The 16,102-nt window shown below is 38.7% G+C and overlaps 2 protein-coding genes across 4 annotated transcripts in view; one reads left to right on the forward strand and one right to left on the reverse strand.

Annotated features, from left to right (window-relative positions):
• Window positions 1-16,102, forward strand: part of LOC129728204 (ets DNA-binding protein pokkuri) — a 58,187-nt gene that overhangs the window by 19,832 nt on the left and 22,253 nt on the right. The window lies entirely within an intron of this gene.
• On the reverse strand, window positions 9,504-13,287 carry LOC129728205 (uncharacterized). Of its 3 annotated transcripts, none has more exons than XM_055686624.1 (5): window positions 12,609-13,287; window positions 12,167-12,551; window positions 10,948-11,860; window positions 10,214-10,359; window positions 9,504-10,130 (listed from the first exon to the last, which is right to left on the reverse strand). In XM_055686624.1, exons 2-5 carry the CDS (start codon window positions 12,188-12,190, stop codon window positions 10,128-10,130), a joined length of 1,086 nt encoding a protein of 361 aa, XP_055542599.1. In that variant the 5' UTR covers window positions 12,191-12,551; window positions 12,609-13,287; the 3' UTR covers window positions 9,504-10,127. The 3 variants fall into 3 exon arrangements, with proteins under 3 accessions (XP_055542599.1, XP_055542598.1, XP_055542597.1); XM_055686623.1 differs by having other exon boundaries at window positions 9,504-10,159; XM_055686622.1 differs by having other exon boundaries at window positions 9,504-10,359.

Consider the following 16,102-nt stretch of genomic DNA (forward strand, 5'->3'; position numbering starts at 1 on the left):
CTTACACACGCCATTGCGCGCCTACTACGACGACAGCCGGACCTGTCAGCCAGTGGACTCAGGGGTGTGCATGCGTGTGAGTGCTGCTGCAGGCGGCAAGAATTACAGTTAAGTCGTTCTCTTCCTACCGATTAATGCTACCGTGTCCAGTTCATGCACTTGTATAGAAGTAGTTCTCGGCATCTACCGACAGCGGCGATTACCACTACCCTCCCTTCCCGCCCCATCTTATCATCGCCGGTGTTCTCTCTCTTTGTCGGCATGTTTACTAATCTTATACGGTGTTTACTTTCCTTAGATTTTTATCGTGATTGTTGTGTAAATATTCGTGTGACTACTTCTCTGCCTCGTTGCCGGACTTTGCAACGATGTGTAAGTGTGTGGACAGTATAGTTTTCCGCATACGTAATCAATAATACTTGTGTCTATAGACACGCTTGTTTCGTACGCTAATCTATTCCCTCCCCTGTAAACATATAAACAGTTTACAGAGTCTTATGTCGAGATTGACTCCTGACAGGCGACTCAGCGGCAGCCGATACGTATTTCGCAAAAGTCCCGATCAAAATCTGCAACGCCATCCGCTTGTCTAATCTACGGCCTACCCACACTCAGCGGACATGCCTCTTTCTATGGCATATCCATGACCAATCAACCGCCTACGGGCAGGCCAGCTCCGGGAACTTTGCCCTCCCGGCCCCCTAAATCTAACCGCTGCACGACTACGTTCCGGATGTGCATTTCGCGCTGACTCTCGCAAAGCGCGCGTCGCAAATTTATATGTATGCTAATCACTCAACTATTTTAGCACCATTTAAATTTCTTGCAAACCGTTCTCGAGGAATAACTGTTTCCTCTCTCTGCCGGTCGCTGTTCCCCTTCCTGACCACCCGGCAGCACCATTCGCACACATTCCGACGGCTGCACTTCCTGTTGGTATTAAAACATGGCACAAACCGGGCTGAGATCTCTCACCGTCGTCGTAGGCCACGATGCAAGAACGTGAATCATCTGAATTTTCCAGTCCGGTTCTTACGAGCAGTTATTTTAAGCCACAACCAAGCAGCGACTCATATTTCCGTGTCTGCATTCTTCGCTCGCGCGTTCGCACATACACCCAAATACATACACACGATCGCACGTCTGGTACCGTCTTCTGCCTTCCGCATTTCCTACCCGGTTCTCAGCGACCACGGTTCCAAAGAATAATTAGTATTCATAGTTCTCGTTCTTCTTTTTTTCTGCGCGCCATCTTCTGCAGTTAAAATTCTAACACACTAATGATGATATCATTATACCAACATGTCCGTACAAATGTCAAATCTCAGCAGTGGCCGGTGGAAAAAGAAAAAAATCCTCGAGCAAATAACGCAGGTGTGATATCAAACAGAACTCCTCCTCCTTCCCCGGCAGCCTCTGCGTCGACTAAGGCTGTGCGAAATCAAGCTTTCTGAATATTAAAGCAAAACAAAATATACAAAATTTCAAATTTATTGGTTGACTGCAAGAAGTTTTTTTTTTAATTTCACGAAATTATAATATTCCGGAATTTCGAGTTTACCGGAATTACTGAAAATCTTGCCCAGCCCTACACTATCATCCCAGCTGGGTTATCTGCTCGCAAACCACGTTCCATTTCCTTCTTCTAAGTCACCATCGGCTTTTTGTTGTTACGTCTTGTCTTGGTGGTTCAAAACCATTCTCTTCCTGGATGCCGATTCTACCCCCCCCCCACCTACGTCGGTCGTCGCACTCACTCCCATTCATTCGTCTCTTGTCTCTACCCGTCGTCGTCAGCGCGAGCTTCACTATCGAGCGACACACGCTAATAAGCGAATTTGCTAATTCAAAAGTATATTATTCATTCTCCCGCAGAGCTTCCGCCTTCACCCACTCGATATATCGCGCTCGACTCGTGGTGGCTAATGTCGTCGTCGTCGCGGGTGACGACGACGGCGTCGGTCGGTGGCGGCGGTAGTGGCGGTTGGTTGTTTGCTTCCTCCTTCCTCACACGAGTCATCCAGCAGTCACTATTGCTCACCGTGTGTACCGACATGGCACGGTATACCACACAGCACAATCGCGGACGCGATTTTTTTTTGTTAGCTTTTTTCCTTATTTTTAATTCAATTCTCTTACGTAAACTTCCCCCCGCAATAACAGTCTATCGGTCGTCGTTTAAGACAAAACGACGGCGAACTGCGAATGCTTCGCGCTAAACAGAGCAGGCCGACTGCGAAACAACTTCGACGGCTCTCATAGCGCGCGAAGTTTGCCGGTTTCGTCGGATCTCAGCTCAGCGTCGTCGTCGTCGTTGTCGCGTTACTCTCACCTCATCGGCGGTGGTTCGCTCGCATCTCGCTGCCAGGCAACCAACCAACAAACGGTTTTGTTGTACAGTACAGCTCACACAATTGGACACATTGTGAGGCGAAACCGCTGCTCCAACTGTAATGTCCGTACGCCGCATATTCTCCTGGCTGGGACTTGTTCTTTAATCGCGACCGTCTCCGGGTGGTGGAGACGTGCAACAGCTGAGCGAACCGAGCGCACTGTTAAAAGTGTACCGCCGGCTTGCTTGCGCTAGGGTGGTGATTGCTGCTGCCAAAGTTCAGGCGCGGAATTAACAGCACCTGCTGGCACACCCTTTCGGGATCATTAATTTAAACTGTGTTGCCTTTACCGGCATGTTGCTGGAACTGATGCTTTCTGAATATGCTTAATTCGTTAAAGAAATTTATAGACTAATTATAAGGAAATAATAAGAAACTTCTTGATCAGCGTGTTTCTTGCGTCTCCTTTTCAACAAAAAGTCCGAGTGTGTCATCTGCATAGACTCAACTAATTACTAGCTTGATTCAACTAGGCCTCTGAACTGTGGAGTTTTACAAACTTTTTGTCTTAACAATGTACATATTTGGAACACACGAAAAAAATCGCATGCCATAGCTGACTACTTTGTACTGAAGGATGACTATAGAAAACAAAAATTTGAAAGACTCTCATGAAATTGACAATGAGAAATTTTCATAAGTCACTTAAAACCAGACCTATATGCCAGCTTGAGATTTGTTGCTTTACATTTTATGCCATCTCACAAACGTTAGATGGTTCCAAGAACCTTTCAGTTGATCTCGAGGTGGGATGCTAGTATATCAAACCAGGCGTCATTTGTTCGAACCTCGGTTGGGCTAACGTCTGATGGCATTATTGTCTTTATGTGTTTCAAAGTTATGTACCGAATTGTATATACTTATTTTCATCAAAGTAAAAAATATATCGAAAATTCAAGAAATGATAAAACTTTGATTCAAAAATCGAGCTAAAATCGCTTAGAATTCTTTAGAAGAGTAGAAATACGGTTTTCAATTTTGCTTTAAAACAAAAACAAAAATTGAAAAAAGTAAAAAATGCTCAAGAAAAAATTTAAAGGTCTGAAGTGACAAAAAAGTATTCTAACCAATTGTCGTTTCTAAAAGGTAGAAGTAGCCAAAATTAGTGATACGAAACGAAAATAATTTTTAATTATACTCAAAACTTATGAAAAAATCTGGAGGCTTGAGAATGCTGAACCTATATCTAAATTCTCTCTTAAATTGCTTTATTACTTCTTGAAAACCAATAAGATATCTTCGTAAAAATAAAAACATAAAACAGCTTAAAAACAACTGTGAAAAATACCCCTGAAAACCCAAAACTTAAGGATAAAAATGGTATCAAATAAGTACCGCTTATATTACTGAGCTTCAAAGATCTGTAAAAACACAAGCACATTTCTGAAATTATCAAAACATGCGTTTGAACATTAGAGAATGGCTAAGATATTCAAAAATTGATTGGAAAGGCAAAAATAATCTCTATTCGAGGTCAAAAATGTACTTAAATCATTTTAAAAACTCCGAAAAGTAACTAGAATGTTAGTAGAGCTTCTTAGCCGCAAGGTTATAGAGTCCGCTTTGACAAGCGAGAGGTGATAGGTTCGAATCTTAGTAGAACCAGGGCATTCGTTGGAAAAAAACGCTTTTAATTATGGGTTTATTCTTAGGCTCTTCCACACGAAACTTCCCTCCAGACTTTATGACCACTGGTCTAAAGCTTTGATAACCATAGCACGTTATACGCTGCTAGAGTAGAGTGATAGCTTGCAGGAGGATATGCGAAGGTCGATAAGGAAGTAGGTTACTAAGTCTGAAGAAGAAGACAAAAAGCACTATAACACGGAACAGGTAAAAACACAGGTGTTCTACTGCAGAAGGGTAAAAACCAAAAAATGTGCGAACAGCAAAAACGTCCAGACAATGCCACAAAATATAAAAAACTACTGGTTGCAGTGGGGCCCATACAAAAAAAAATGTTTTTTGTAGAATAACCTAATTGGCTTGATTCTATAAAAAAAGGTTTCGAAGTCGGTTATTTGTGGCTTCAACACAGTTTCACCTTCGAATGTGAAATGATTCACATTTACATTTTTAAATAAAATAAATCGAATAGTTTGCCTTTTAACACCAAATGCGTGATAAAAATGAGTATTTGTGGTTAGAAAACAAAACTTTGTATTGGCTTTCGACTAGAAGGCACATAACCTTTTCGTAGATATTTGAAATTAAGCGATATATTTCGAAAGGGAGTTCTAAATATACATCAGAACAAAAAAGGAGAAGAAATTGGTGCAGGATTCTATGCAGGAGCTTACTAAAGTCGACAAAGCGATATAGAAGAAATAATTTTCATAGATTTATGACACTGTTTTTATAAGGGCATTAATAAACATGTGAAAATTTATGTTCTTCTCATATATTTTGAAAATAAAACACCGGAAAATTTGGAAAATATCGCTGGGAAAGCCGGTAAAAAACGAGAAATTGAAAATTGGTTTTAAGTGGTCACCCTGTAATACGCAAATGAGTTAAAAATCTGCTTTCACAGAGATATCTGGAAACACATTTTAGTTACCCGTCAAATTTGCCAAGAGCTTCTCGGCCCACTAGATGAGCCTCAGGGAGCCTCTTGCCGCTCGCAAACTCTATGTTGGGAAACACTGGTCTATTCAGTTAAAAATGTCTATAAGAAGGATATCGGAAAGCAAAACAAAAATATTTTGAAGTTATACAATTTTAAAGTAAATTTACTTAAAACTCAGTTTAAAATTGGCGGGAGGAAAATGGAGTCAAAATGGGAGAAAACACAAATTCAGCTAAAATATGTTATGATCCAGTCTGCCGAGAAATTTGAATATATATATTTTTAAATATTTACTTTAGTTAAACTTAAAATCCGTGCTAAAGCTTGAAAACATTTAATTTAAATTTCGCAAGGACTGAAATGATTGAAAATGGTTTCAAAAAAATCTCGTTCCCGAAGTTAAAAAGCAGCCAAAATGATTCTGAATTCAAAATTTATGGAAACACAAGTCTTCAAGACTGAAGCAAAAACTTACTTTACAAAATACTGAGAACCTTATCTAGAAAGTGCAGAAAATTACAAATATCAAATCGCTTGGTTAAACAGTTGAGTTGAACCGATAATCAATTTCTGAATTTCTATTCCCAAGAACCGCTCTTCAAAATAAATTGAAAAATTTTCGGGAAAACCGGAAACAAAGGGTAATTTAAAATTGGAAATCTTCTGGCCAACATGAACGAAGTATACATGTTTTTGGTTGAAATTTCATGATAAAATTGAGAAAACTAGCAAACTTACAGTTATTTAAGAAAAATCTTAAGCACGCTTGAAAATGCTGCAATTTTTTTTTTGTCATCCGAAATATGTTGGTACTAGTGATAACCATTGGAAATTTACTATTGAGTTTCCGCCTATGGGCAAAAAAGACTTTTAGTATCCAATCCCATTCATGACTGAACGACCATGACTCTACGACATTGCGACCTCCGTTTGATAGAACACTTTCCATTCAGCACCACCCCAGCACCGCAAATTTAACCCGTTTGTGGCTTGCTTGTTCGTTCTTCCGTCGTCGTCGTCGTCGTTGTTGTAGTTGTTCTTCTTCTTCCTCCATACCTTGCAACACACACGCACATGATGCCATGAGGAGGATCGTACGTGTGGTAAGCGCGTTATTTTTTTTCGCGTACATACGCGAAGCCGGAAATAACTTATTTGCAATTTGACCTCGACAGAATGTGTCCGCCGACTCTTGCTCGAGTTGTGGTCGTCTTGGATTTTGGTCCTCGCAGTCGTCTTCGTTGTCGTCGTCGTCGTTACTTTTAGCGGCGATTGTTTTTACTCCTTTGTTTTGCGTTTTTTGTTTGTTTGCAGTTTTCCCGTTTCCTTAGCCAGCAAACTCGCATACGCACACACGTGCGTTGTTTGTTGTTGGGAAGGAATTTAAATTTTCTCACCCGATTTCCGTGCTGCAGTGATCTTTGTGAACTGTACAATCTCAGTAGGCTTGTGATGCGCTGCGATTGCGATCACAGTACAGCAACCGTGTTGCGTTGCGATCGCCGGTTAATCATCTAAACCGATAAGCCGTGTGATGAACTCTACCCGATGTGATTACGTTATCCAGCATTGTTACAGGCAGGGAAATTAAGCCTGCCAGCTTGGATTAAGCCAACACAATCAACCGCACATGGCAATAAATTGTCAATTCCGGGGTTAATATCAGGAATTATTTCTGCCACACAAAGCAAATTAATTGCTCGTTTTCCTGCTGCTTTCTCGCTTGCTCTTTCTCCTTCCAGTGACAGCAAAGCACCCAGCAGCAGTAATCGCTTCATAAATATATTGATTCGAGTGTAAAAAAACGGAACTGCACGCGTGGTATCACTTTTTACCCATAAAATAGCAGGACCTGCAAAAAAAGCATATGCACATCAAACAACCACAGCAGGCTAGAGCAGGGGGTAGCCAAGCAGACGGTAAAGCAGCGAATAAAAAATTGACTCGAGCTGTTTTCTCCGCCTACTACAACCAGTGCCCTCATCCGACCCACGAGATGCTGCCGGAATGATGGTATGGAACATTTGTTTGTACACACGACAGAGGCGCTTCCGGGAGGCGGAAACGGCTTTACCGATGATTGGCCGCCACTTCAGGTCTCTTCGTCCACAATATGTACCCCCAACGCGAGCGCAGGGTGGAAGAGATAATACGGGGACAAGTATTTATAGATTTAGTAAGAGTAATATCCGGTTCGTGATATAAATTGAGGAAATTGATTTTCGATTTCTCTGCTCTACTCTGGAAACAACCGCCAGCAGGCCAGTCTGACGAGTGTGGGTCTGAAATGGCCGGCTGTTTTTCTCCCCAAAAGGGTCAAATTCAACGATAATCGTCTCTCTCTTTCGCTCACTCCAAATTGGGCTGTCTTTTTCGGTGCTCAGAAGCCAAAAACGGACGGTTACTATTTTAAATGGACCTCGGGCTAATTAGGAACGAAGGCAGATGAACGAAATTACACAAAACTGCGTCCATCCTGACGTTCTGTTGACCTTGTATCAACTCCGGCCGGCCGATGAGTGAAGAGATAGCAATCTTTACACCGATCGGAGATTCGACGACAGCCGGAGTGGTTCGTAGTTTTGTGAAATATTAAGCTATATTTGTGCAGTTTCCGCTTTCGGCCATGTTCGACGATCTAAAAAGTTCGCAAGGTTGACGCAAATTTGACGAGCTTCGTTAATTGCCCACCGCGACATAAAATGGTCCTCCACATCCCGGACACCGTTTAAATACTTTCACGAAAATAAATATGTATAAAAAATTAGTTGTCGCGCTCGCGCGATTTTTTGTCTAGACAGTGTGGACACGGGGGATTCGAGAATTCACTAATTGATGGTGGTTCGCCTTCCCTAGGGAGACGGAGAGCGAGAGCAGAAAATATAACCTAATGCGAAAGCTATTTCCGGTGTGACAGAGTCTGTGCGTATTCCTTTGGCATGAGCCATCATCATTTTATGCTTTAAATAAACGTAGATAAATTTAAATTCATTACTGATGTACAATTCTTTTTCTCTGTTTACAGGTAAGAAACTATTGCATTCTTCAGTCTGTTTATGGTAAGAAATGGGGTTTACGAAAATCACACAACAATCTTAACACCTCGCAGAAACAACGAAAATGCGTTACGACGACGGGAACAGCGACCGCGACAACGAGGCAAAATAGACATCAAATCGATTGACAATGACATTGAATCGTTTATTATCGGTCGCCCTTTCTCCGCTACTCTACCCGCGCACACACACATACACGTGTGTATGTGTGTCTATGCGCCGACCGGAATCCGGACCGGAAGAGAGAGGTGAAAGCACGGTGTACGAAAGAGCGCGCGCGGTGAAAGCCGGTAATTTTCTGTCGCTCCATCGGTGCATCCAAACTGTCGACGGACGGCGCGCATATGTGGCACGGTAGTAGGATTGCTGTGCGTCGACGACGGCGGCACCGAAGACAAGCGAACACCACTGGTTATGATTATCATCTGTAGGGGAGAGTGGGGTAAAATGCGCCCCCTAAGCAAAACGATGATTTTCTTTGTTAATTTAATATAAAATTTGCGTTTGATTTTTTTTAGCGAACGTTACCAGGTTTTAGCTTTATTCCGAACAAAGGTGTGACTTGAAAAACCCAAAAATTTGATAGATATTATCGTTTTTCGGAAGAAGGATTTTTTTATCAAAAGAAAAGCAACGGGGCAAAATGCGCCAGCAGGGGTGCAAAATGAGCCGCAACAAAGGGGTAAAATGCACCACAATAAAGTGCAAAATGCACCACAACAATGTAAATTATGTGCCAGCGCGGTGTACTCAACACAACATAACTTAATTTTGCTATTAAAATGTGCTTAACGAATTTCTGTATCTCTGTTTTTAGGAATTTTAAAGTTGCTAACGTGCCTCATGTTAAAAATTTTAATGTGATTGCAGTTATTAGTTCAAGCACATGTTTCTATAAAATCTTTTCATGATACTCGATTTGCATTGTTGAGGTTATCTGAAAAAATGCATATCAAGTTTTACATAATTGTCCCACTTGTATATAAGTTCTATAGAACCTGGAACATTATGCTTCCAGGTAAAGTTTAGAAATGATTGACTCCATTAAACCGCCAATATGTAGGGATTTATCATATTGACTGACAGATTTTGGCGATTACTTCATCTATCTAATCTCTAATCTAAACTTTATCAAACTACTACTAAACAATCAATATTTTGATAAGTTTGTCAATGAGTCTTTTGAGTTTTGACTAAACAAGTAAAAAACTACTGAGAGAAATCAAAATTATTTTCAATGCGTTACTTATGTTAAGGCTTCACAAACTAAAGTTTTTTAATATTAAAATTATTTGAAAAAAACATGTCTTGTGAGGGTAAATAGTTTAACAAAATGTCATCAATGTATTTGAAAAATAGATGAACTACATATTTTTATTTTCAACAGAAATTATGTTTAGTTTCTTCTCATTTTTTTGTTAAGTCATCTTCATATTTTCAACATTTTTGATCGTGGAATGATACCTTTTAAAAACATGTGTTTAGTAATATAGCCTGATTATGTTTTTTTTTTAAGAACATGGAGTTTACATTAAATGCAATTAGGAATTTTAGTTGCAGTTACCGCATTCCAAATAAAGCTTGTTAGTCGTGCTACATTCTACATGGAACCATGCTTGACATAAAATACATTTGAGCCAACCGTTTCCTTCTTCGGATGCACTAAAAACAACTCCACAATAGTAACAAAGGACGTCTTCGAATGGGATGTCCTTGGGGTTATTTTTCCGTACACTTTTACGACCAGCTGAAGTTTTTTTGAGTAGCTTCAGATCCCTTTGAGCAGTTGATTTTAACAAACTTTTCCTATACGCAGCGGATGTCAGATCAACCGATTCTCCCTTCTTTCTGGATTGCTTAAGCGGCCTCTTGTTCTCAGACTTTTCTTGGACTCCTTGTGTCGAAGATCGAAAACCGTTGGTCATTGTAACAGCTCTGATATTGCACTCTTGATCCCATCGCTTTTGTTTGGTTGTTGACTTCATCTCAATGAGCCTATTCGAAATGCTGCTGGACGTCAGTGGAGCGTTGGCCAACGTCATAACTTCGGTGAGTCGGTCGGTTTGAAATGTCTCCCAGTTTGAAACGCTGCTGGGTATCAATTGCGTGTTACTTAACGATGTGAGTTCGGAAAACGATATCTGCAAGTTGGAAACGTTACTGGTCAACGATGGAGTACAGTTCAGCGTCATTACTTCGGTGAGTGGTGTATGCTCAGCGTTCATTTCTGAGTACGATTGCGTTGATATTAGTCCATTTTCTCCTACAATGTAATACAAGTTTGGGTCTACAATACAATGTTCCGTATCCGCATCCTCACTGGTCTCGATGAGGTCGATCCCTATTAAAGTAAGTAAAGAGGCATTATTATAAAAATTTATAATTATAAAATTTTTTTTGGACGATTTTAAACTTTTAGCTTTTGTTTCTCTAAGTTCGAACCATCATCAATGTTTGGCATATATTTTGTATATTTCATAATTTTTTTTATTTTTTTCATGAATATTTTTTGGGTTTTTTTTCTGGAGGGTGAAAAATACTGTTTACATTTTTGTGAACTCTGATCTTTTTTAGGCTCAAAAACAAAAACATTTTGAAATTTTTTAGTCTTTATCTGTTCATGTTGAAAAAATCATCATTGTGTAGGTAACATATTGTAGTTATTCTAGAATAATAGGTTTTGAAAAAGGACCTTATAAAAATATTCAATTTATACTTTTTTTTGTTTTTCCTGTAATATAAATAAATTTCGAATAAAATCGTTGTTCTATGTTGTTTAGAATTGCTCAACATTATTATGTCATGGAAGCAAAAACAAAGTTTACCAAGAAAGAAAATATCAATAAAAATATTTAATTGGATGGTATTACGAATTAGACATCCTAATATCCTTTTTCGAATTTGTTTTTAGTATAAATCTGCTGCTTACCTTGCAATCCACTTATGTTGACGCTGGCATCCACTACTTGAGTATTGCACAATTGGACCTCTTCTGCAGGGACTGTGTACGACTCCGAATATGTACCTTCCACCACACAAATTTGGTTTCCGTCAACTGTCTCAACTGCCGTAGATGCATCTTCCGGTAGTAGTGAAGCTTCGTTTGAACTTTGATTCGAAGAAATTGTTTCGGCCCTAGTAGAAATGATCGGTGTATTCTTCTCGTTGACGTCGTGAGCAAGCGCTTCGAGCGCGTCAGATGGAGCAAAGTCTTTGCTGGTAAAAATGTTGGGATTGAATGGAATAATTCCGGTGGCTTTAAATCCATTTTCAGCAGTTTCCATTGTAGCCGTACGAACAAATGCCTCTTTGACCAACGCGCATATATTGTTTAATGTTACTACCTGTCCGGGATTATTCTTCATAAAAGCATTCACTGCATTAGAATACTTTGCTTTGAACGGACTCATGAAAGCTACGTCAAGCGGTTGTAACTTGTGGGAAGTGTGGGGTGGCATCGATATAATTTGCACGTGATTGACGTTCGCTTTCTCTAGCATACTGAAATTTCTGGAGTGGCTTGTATGCCCATCCAATATTAGTAGCATCGGATCTTTTTCGGTAGGTTTGAAATGTTCTATGAAATGATCCATCCACGTATTACATGTTTCCATGTTGCTCCAACCGCTTGCAGAGCACAAGAACTTTGCATCTTGCGGAGCACCGCATTTCCACGACTCTTGCATCCTTATACGGGGAAATATAAATGTCGGTGGCAGATAATTGCCGCTCGCTGACATTGAAAATATGACTGTTGTGGTGATTCCCCGCTCAGCCGAAGTAACTCCAGCAACGCGCCTTTCTCCCTTCTTCGCAATAACTTTATTTGTTTTTGTAGGTACCTACGAAAAATAAAAGTATAATTAACAATGTGCTTAGATTCCATGCTGGGGTGTTTAAATTTAAAAAATATTAAGAAACTTTAAAACGGAGCTTTGCTCTGTCACAAATGTCAAACTGCTATTAACAAGAGTTTAAGTTTACTTCTTTGGTAGATTTACCTTATGAAAATTGAATAAGTTTACCAGACAAAAATCGTTTACGGCTATTAATAACTTACGACCGAAATTTGCTAATTTTTCAATCAGTAAAAAGTTCAACGGGTAGCGCCTAGAAATGCTTCCGGTTAGATATCAATAAATACTTACGGTGCTAACTGCTGTTTCATCCATGTTCGCTACTCTGCTGGGTGGGTAATTATGGGTTGCAAGCTTCTTCGAGCAGCTTAAAAATAATCTTGACGCTCTCACGGTTGAATCCTTTCATACGTGCCATCGATGTGTCTTCTGGCTGCCGCAATGTCAAAGAAGGGTTTCGATGCACAAACAGCTTGAACCAATCCTTTCCAGCAAGTTTAGTGGAAAGATTAAACGGATGGGGAATACCGTTCTCGTTTGCCTTTTTATACGCCAAACTGCGGACATCTTTAGAAGTCAGGCCATATCCCATCTGACTGAAACGTATTAGTTCACTGGCTAACTGTTCCTCGTGTGCAAGCGTAAACACTGGTTTGATACTTCCCAGTTGTCTTACCTGGGAATGTATTTTCTGTTAGAAAACCGTCGAAAAAATCATAATTTTTTCACTCACCTGGATTGATTCTCCGTCTGCCGTCTTATCGAGGTACCGTTCTAAAGTCTTTCTTGGCACTTCGTAAATGCGTGCCGCGGTCCTTTTTCCCATTCCTCCTCGCACTGCATGAACTGCTTGGTTCATTTTTTCGACAGTCCAAGCTCTACGGTCAGTTTTGCGTCGATAAATTCGTCCCATTTTGCCTATAGCACAACACTTTCTACTGAGAACTGCGATTTTTTGTTTTCTCTTTTGTTAATGCGCTCGAAGTGACAGATGTTTTCTGGCGTTGCTTCAGATAAGGGTCTAACCGTGTAATGCGCTCAGTTGATTTTAAATTGAAATTTTATTTGTTATCATTTGTTAATTTGAAATGTGGCGAAGAGGGATTGTTTCATGCGTGGTAATAATAATTTAATAATGTTTGAGCTAACATCATGCCTTCTTGGTTTTTTATTAGCATGCTGGGTTGCTTTTGACGATCGAAATAAAATCAGTGAATTAACCTTTTTTCAACGTGAGTCATGATGATTCTTGCTAATATGGCGGCGCAATTTACCCCTTAATCGATTCTTTAATAAAAATGATTATTTTTTTAATGAAACTTATTTTCTACTAATGTTTTATGTTACGATTGGCTTCGTAACTTTTGGGTACACCAAGACAACTAATCCTTTACGATTAAACTGTATTTTTCTATGCGGAAAACCTTGTTGAAATTGAAGCATAAATTACATCAGATAGGCACAAAAAAGTTTTTCATTTATTTAAATTAATTTAAAAGGTTTTTAACTGTAAATCAAAAGTAAAAAAGTTGAAAATAGCATTGTGTATTGAATTTCGCGTTTTATAGAGCAAAAAATATTGTATTAATCTGTAAAACGAAGTGGATCGTTTTACCCCAATGGCTCGTTTTATACCATTTTCCCCTAATGATTATGTCGATACGGTTATGAAGAACTATTACCGTGCCCTGGTTTCGGCTCGGTGTGGCCAGTGATGGAAAACCGTTACAAATCGGTTGGACGGCGATTCTACGGTGCCGTCGTAGAAAGCCCTACTTAGCAATCGACCCGGCGGAGACGGGCCGCCGAGTCGATTACCGAGAACTCCGCGGCGTGAAACGGGGTGACTCAGCAGCGACCCGCTTTGAGACACAGACGATAACGACCCAGATGAGCATGTTTTTGATAACAGAGCAATTGACACGGGCAGCCGTGCGTAACACGGTGATCGAAGCAGGCGAATGTATATAAGGTGTGTGGCGTTTGTTGTCACAGCTAAGTTATCTTGTAATGTTCGATAAGACGGGGGCAGATTATTGGCTACAACATTTTGAAAAGGTTCCTCAGTGGTTCCGGGAGCATTAACTTACTTTCAGGCAAGATTAGATTTGGCACTACGAATCCGGATATTTTTTACAAGTTCTATCCAATGAATTCCCAAAAAAATCGTTGTAATAGCTATGAACATATGTTAGCATCTCTATCTACATAGTGTTCCTCAAGTCATTTAAGTTTATCTATTTTGCTTCTCTACCTTATTGTTGTTCATGCTTCATCAAAACAAGACTTTGGAACTAAATCAACCCAAACAATACTGCAAGACAATAACTCTTTCGAATAGCCAAAGCACAGCAAAAAGAGAAAAACCAAAGAAAATCCAAATGACAAAAATATAAAAAATATAAAATTTGAATTTACTATCCTTCCAGTACAACCTTATTTGATCAAATCTTCTAGAATTTCTGATTTATTCCTAGAAAACGGATCTTAAGAATGTTCAATAATTTTGATGATATTTTTCTTACAAATATGTTAAAGTTTACCGATCACGGTCATTTTGCTGCTCTGGAATCTGTTCCGATTTTTTTTTGGAAAATCGTCTTCTCATTGGTGTGGTATGCTGAAGTTTCCGGTTAAGGAACCACATTCATCAAACGTGGAGTTCAAACAGTGACGAGAACGTTCCTCTTTTTCGGAATTTTTATGATTTTTTACACTCGTCTTGGTAAATTGCGATCTAATAATGAGTTTGATATATAATTCGTTTTTTGTGTCCGTCAATACCTGACCTCAGTTTGTGGGATTAAGATTTCAAGATTTATTTTTCAAATGGTCAGAATCGTTAAATTTCGCGGCAAAAAATTGTGAGTCGGAAACAATCAGTGCTAGAAGATTCGTGTCTTCTAGGAAGTTTCTCTACTATGAGGGATCTATCTTTTAGTATGACTGCGCAATGGTCCAAAAAACAACTTTAGGAGGAAATTTGGGTTAGATTTTGGTTAGGATTAGAGCTCTGTAACAATATTTTAGAGAAAAACTCTCTTCTACGAAGTTGTTACATATGATAAAGCGCTTAATGAAAAATCTACTATATAAAAATGGAATTCCGTAACGCTTGATCTTATTGATATTATTCCCTCAGTCTCTGTAGTGTACAGTAATCATCATCATTTTGAATCGTTCTAAATCAAAAATAATAAGCGGTGACATGTAGGTTTTTTAACATGAAAATGTTCGCTGATGTTCAGGAAAGACATTAGTTATAAAAAAATAGTTATCTAATTACTAAAACTTGAGATATTATTCACAAAACTACGTAAAACATGCAAAATCATGACTTTCTGTGCTAAATTTGCCTCTAAATCAAAATTCAAAGCGATGACATATGATTCTTTTTTCACTAAAATGTTTGTTAATGTTCAGGGAAGACATTCGAGGAAAAATAATTAGTATCTGATTACTAAAACTTGAGATATTAATCACAAAACTACGTAAAACATGCAAAATTATGATTTTTTATACTTAGTTCATCTCCAAATCAAAATTCAAAGCGATGACATGTAATTCTTTTTTCATTTAAGTGTTCATTAATGTTTAAGAAAGATATTTGAGAAAAAATAATAGGTATCTAATTACTAAAACTTGAGATATTATTCACGAAACTACGTAAAACACGCAAAATTATGACTTTCTGTGCTAAATTTGCCTCTAAATCAAAATTAAAAGCGTTGACATATGATTTTTTACACTAAAATGTTTGTTAATGTTCAGGGAAGACATGTGAGAAAAAATAATTAGTATCTGATTACTAAAACTTGAGATTTTATTCACAAAACTACGTAAAACAAGCAAAAATATGCTGAATTTGCCTCAAAATCAAAATTTCAAGCGATGACATGTGATTTTTTTTACATTAAAATGTTTGTAAACGTTGAGAAAAGACATTTGAAGGAAAGTAACAAGTATCTGTTTACTAAAACTTGAGATTTTATTCACAAAACTACGTAAAACTTGCAAAATTATGACTTTTTATGCTGAATTTGCCTCTAAAACAAAATTTAAAGCCATGACATGTGATTCTTTTTTCATTAAAACATTTGTTAATGTTTAGGAAAGACATTTGAGGAAAAATAAATAGTATATGATTACTAAAACTTGAGATATTATTCACAAAACTACGTGAAACATGCAACTTTATGAATTTTTATGCTGAATTTGCCTCTAAAT

Source organism: Wyeomyia smithii, chromosome 3, assembly GCF_029784165.1.
Source record: "Wyeomyia smithii strain HCP4-BCI-WySm-NY-G18 chromosome 3, ASM2978416v1, whole genome shotgun sequence".
Taxonomy (NCBI): Eukaryota; Metazoa; Arthropoda; class Insecta; order Diptera; family Culicidae; genus Wyeomyia; species Wyeomyia smithii.

Bases quoted from the DNA above. Each gene is read 5' to 3' on its own strand.
- LOC129728205 (XM_055686622.1), bottom strand. From the start codon at position 12,190: ATGGATGAAACAGCAGTTAGCACC. The intron at 11,861-12,166 runs GTAAGTATTTAT...TATTTTTCGTAG, and splicing joins ATGAAACAGCAGTTAGCACC to GTACCTACAAAAACAAATAA. The intron at 10,360-10,947 runs GTAAGCAGCAGA...TTACTTTAATAG, and splicing joins CAACATAAGTGGATTGCAAG to GGATCGACCTCATCGAGACC.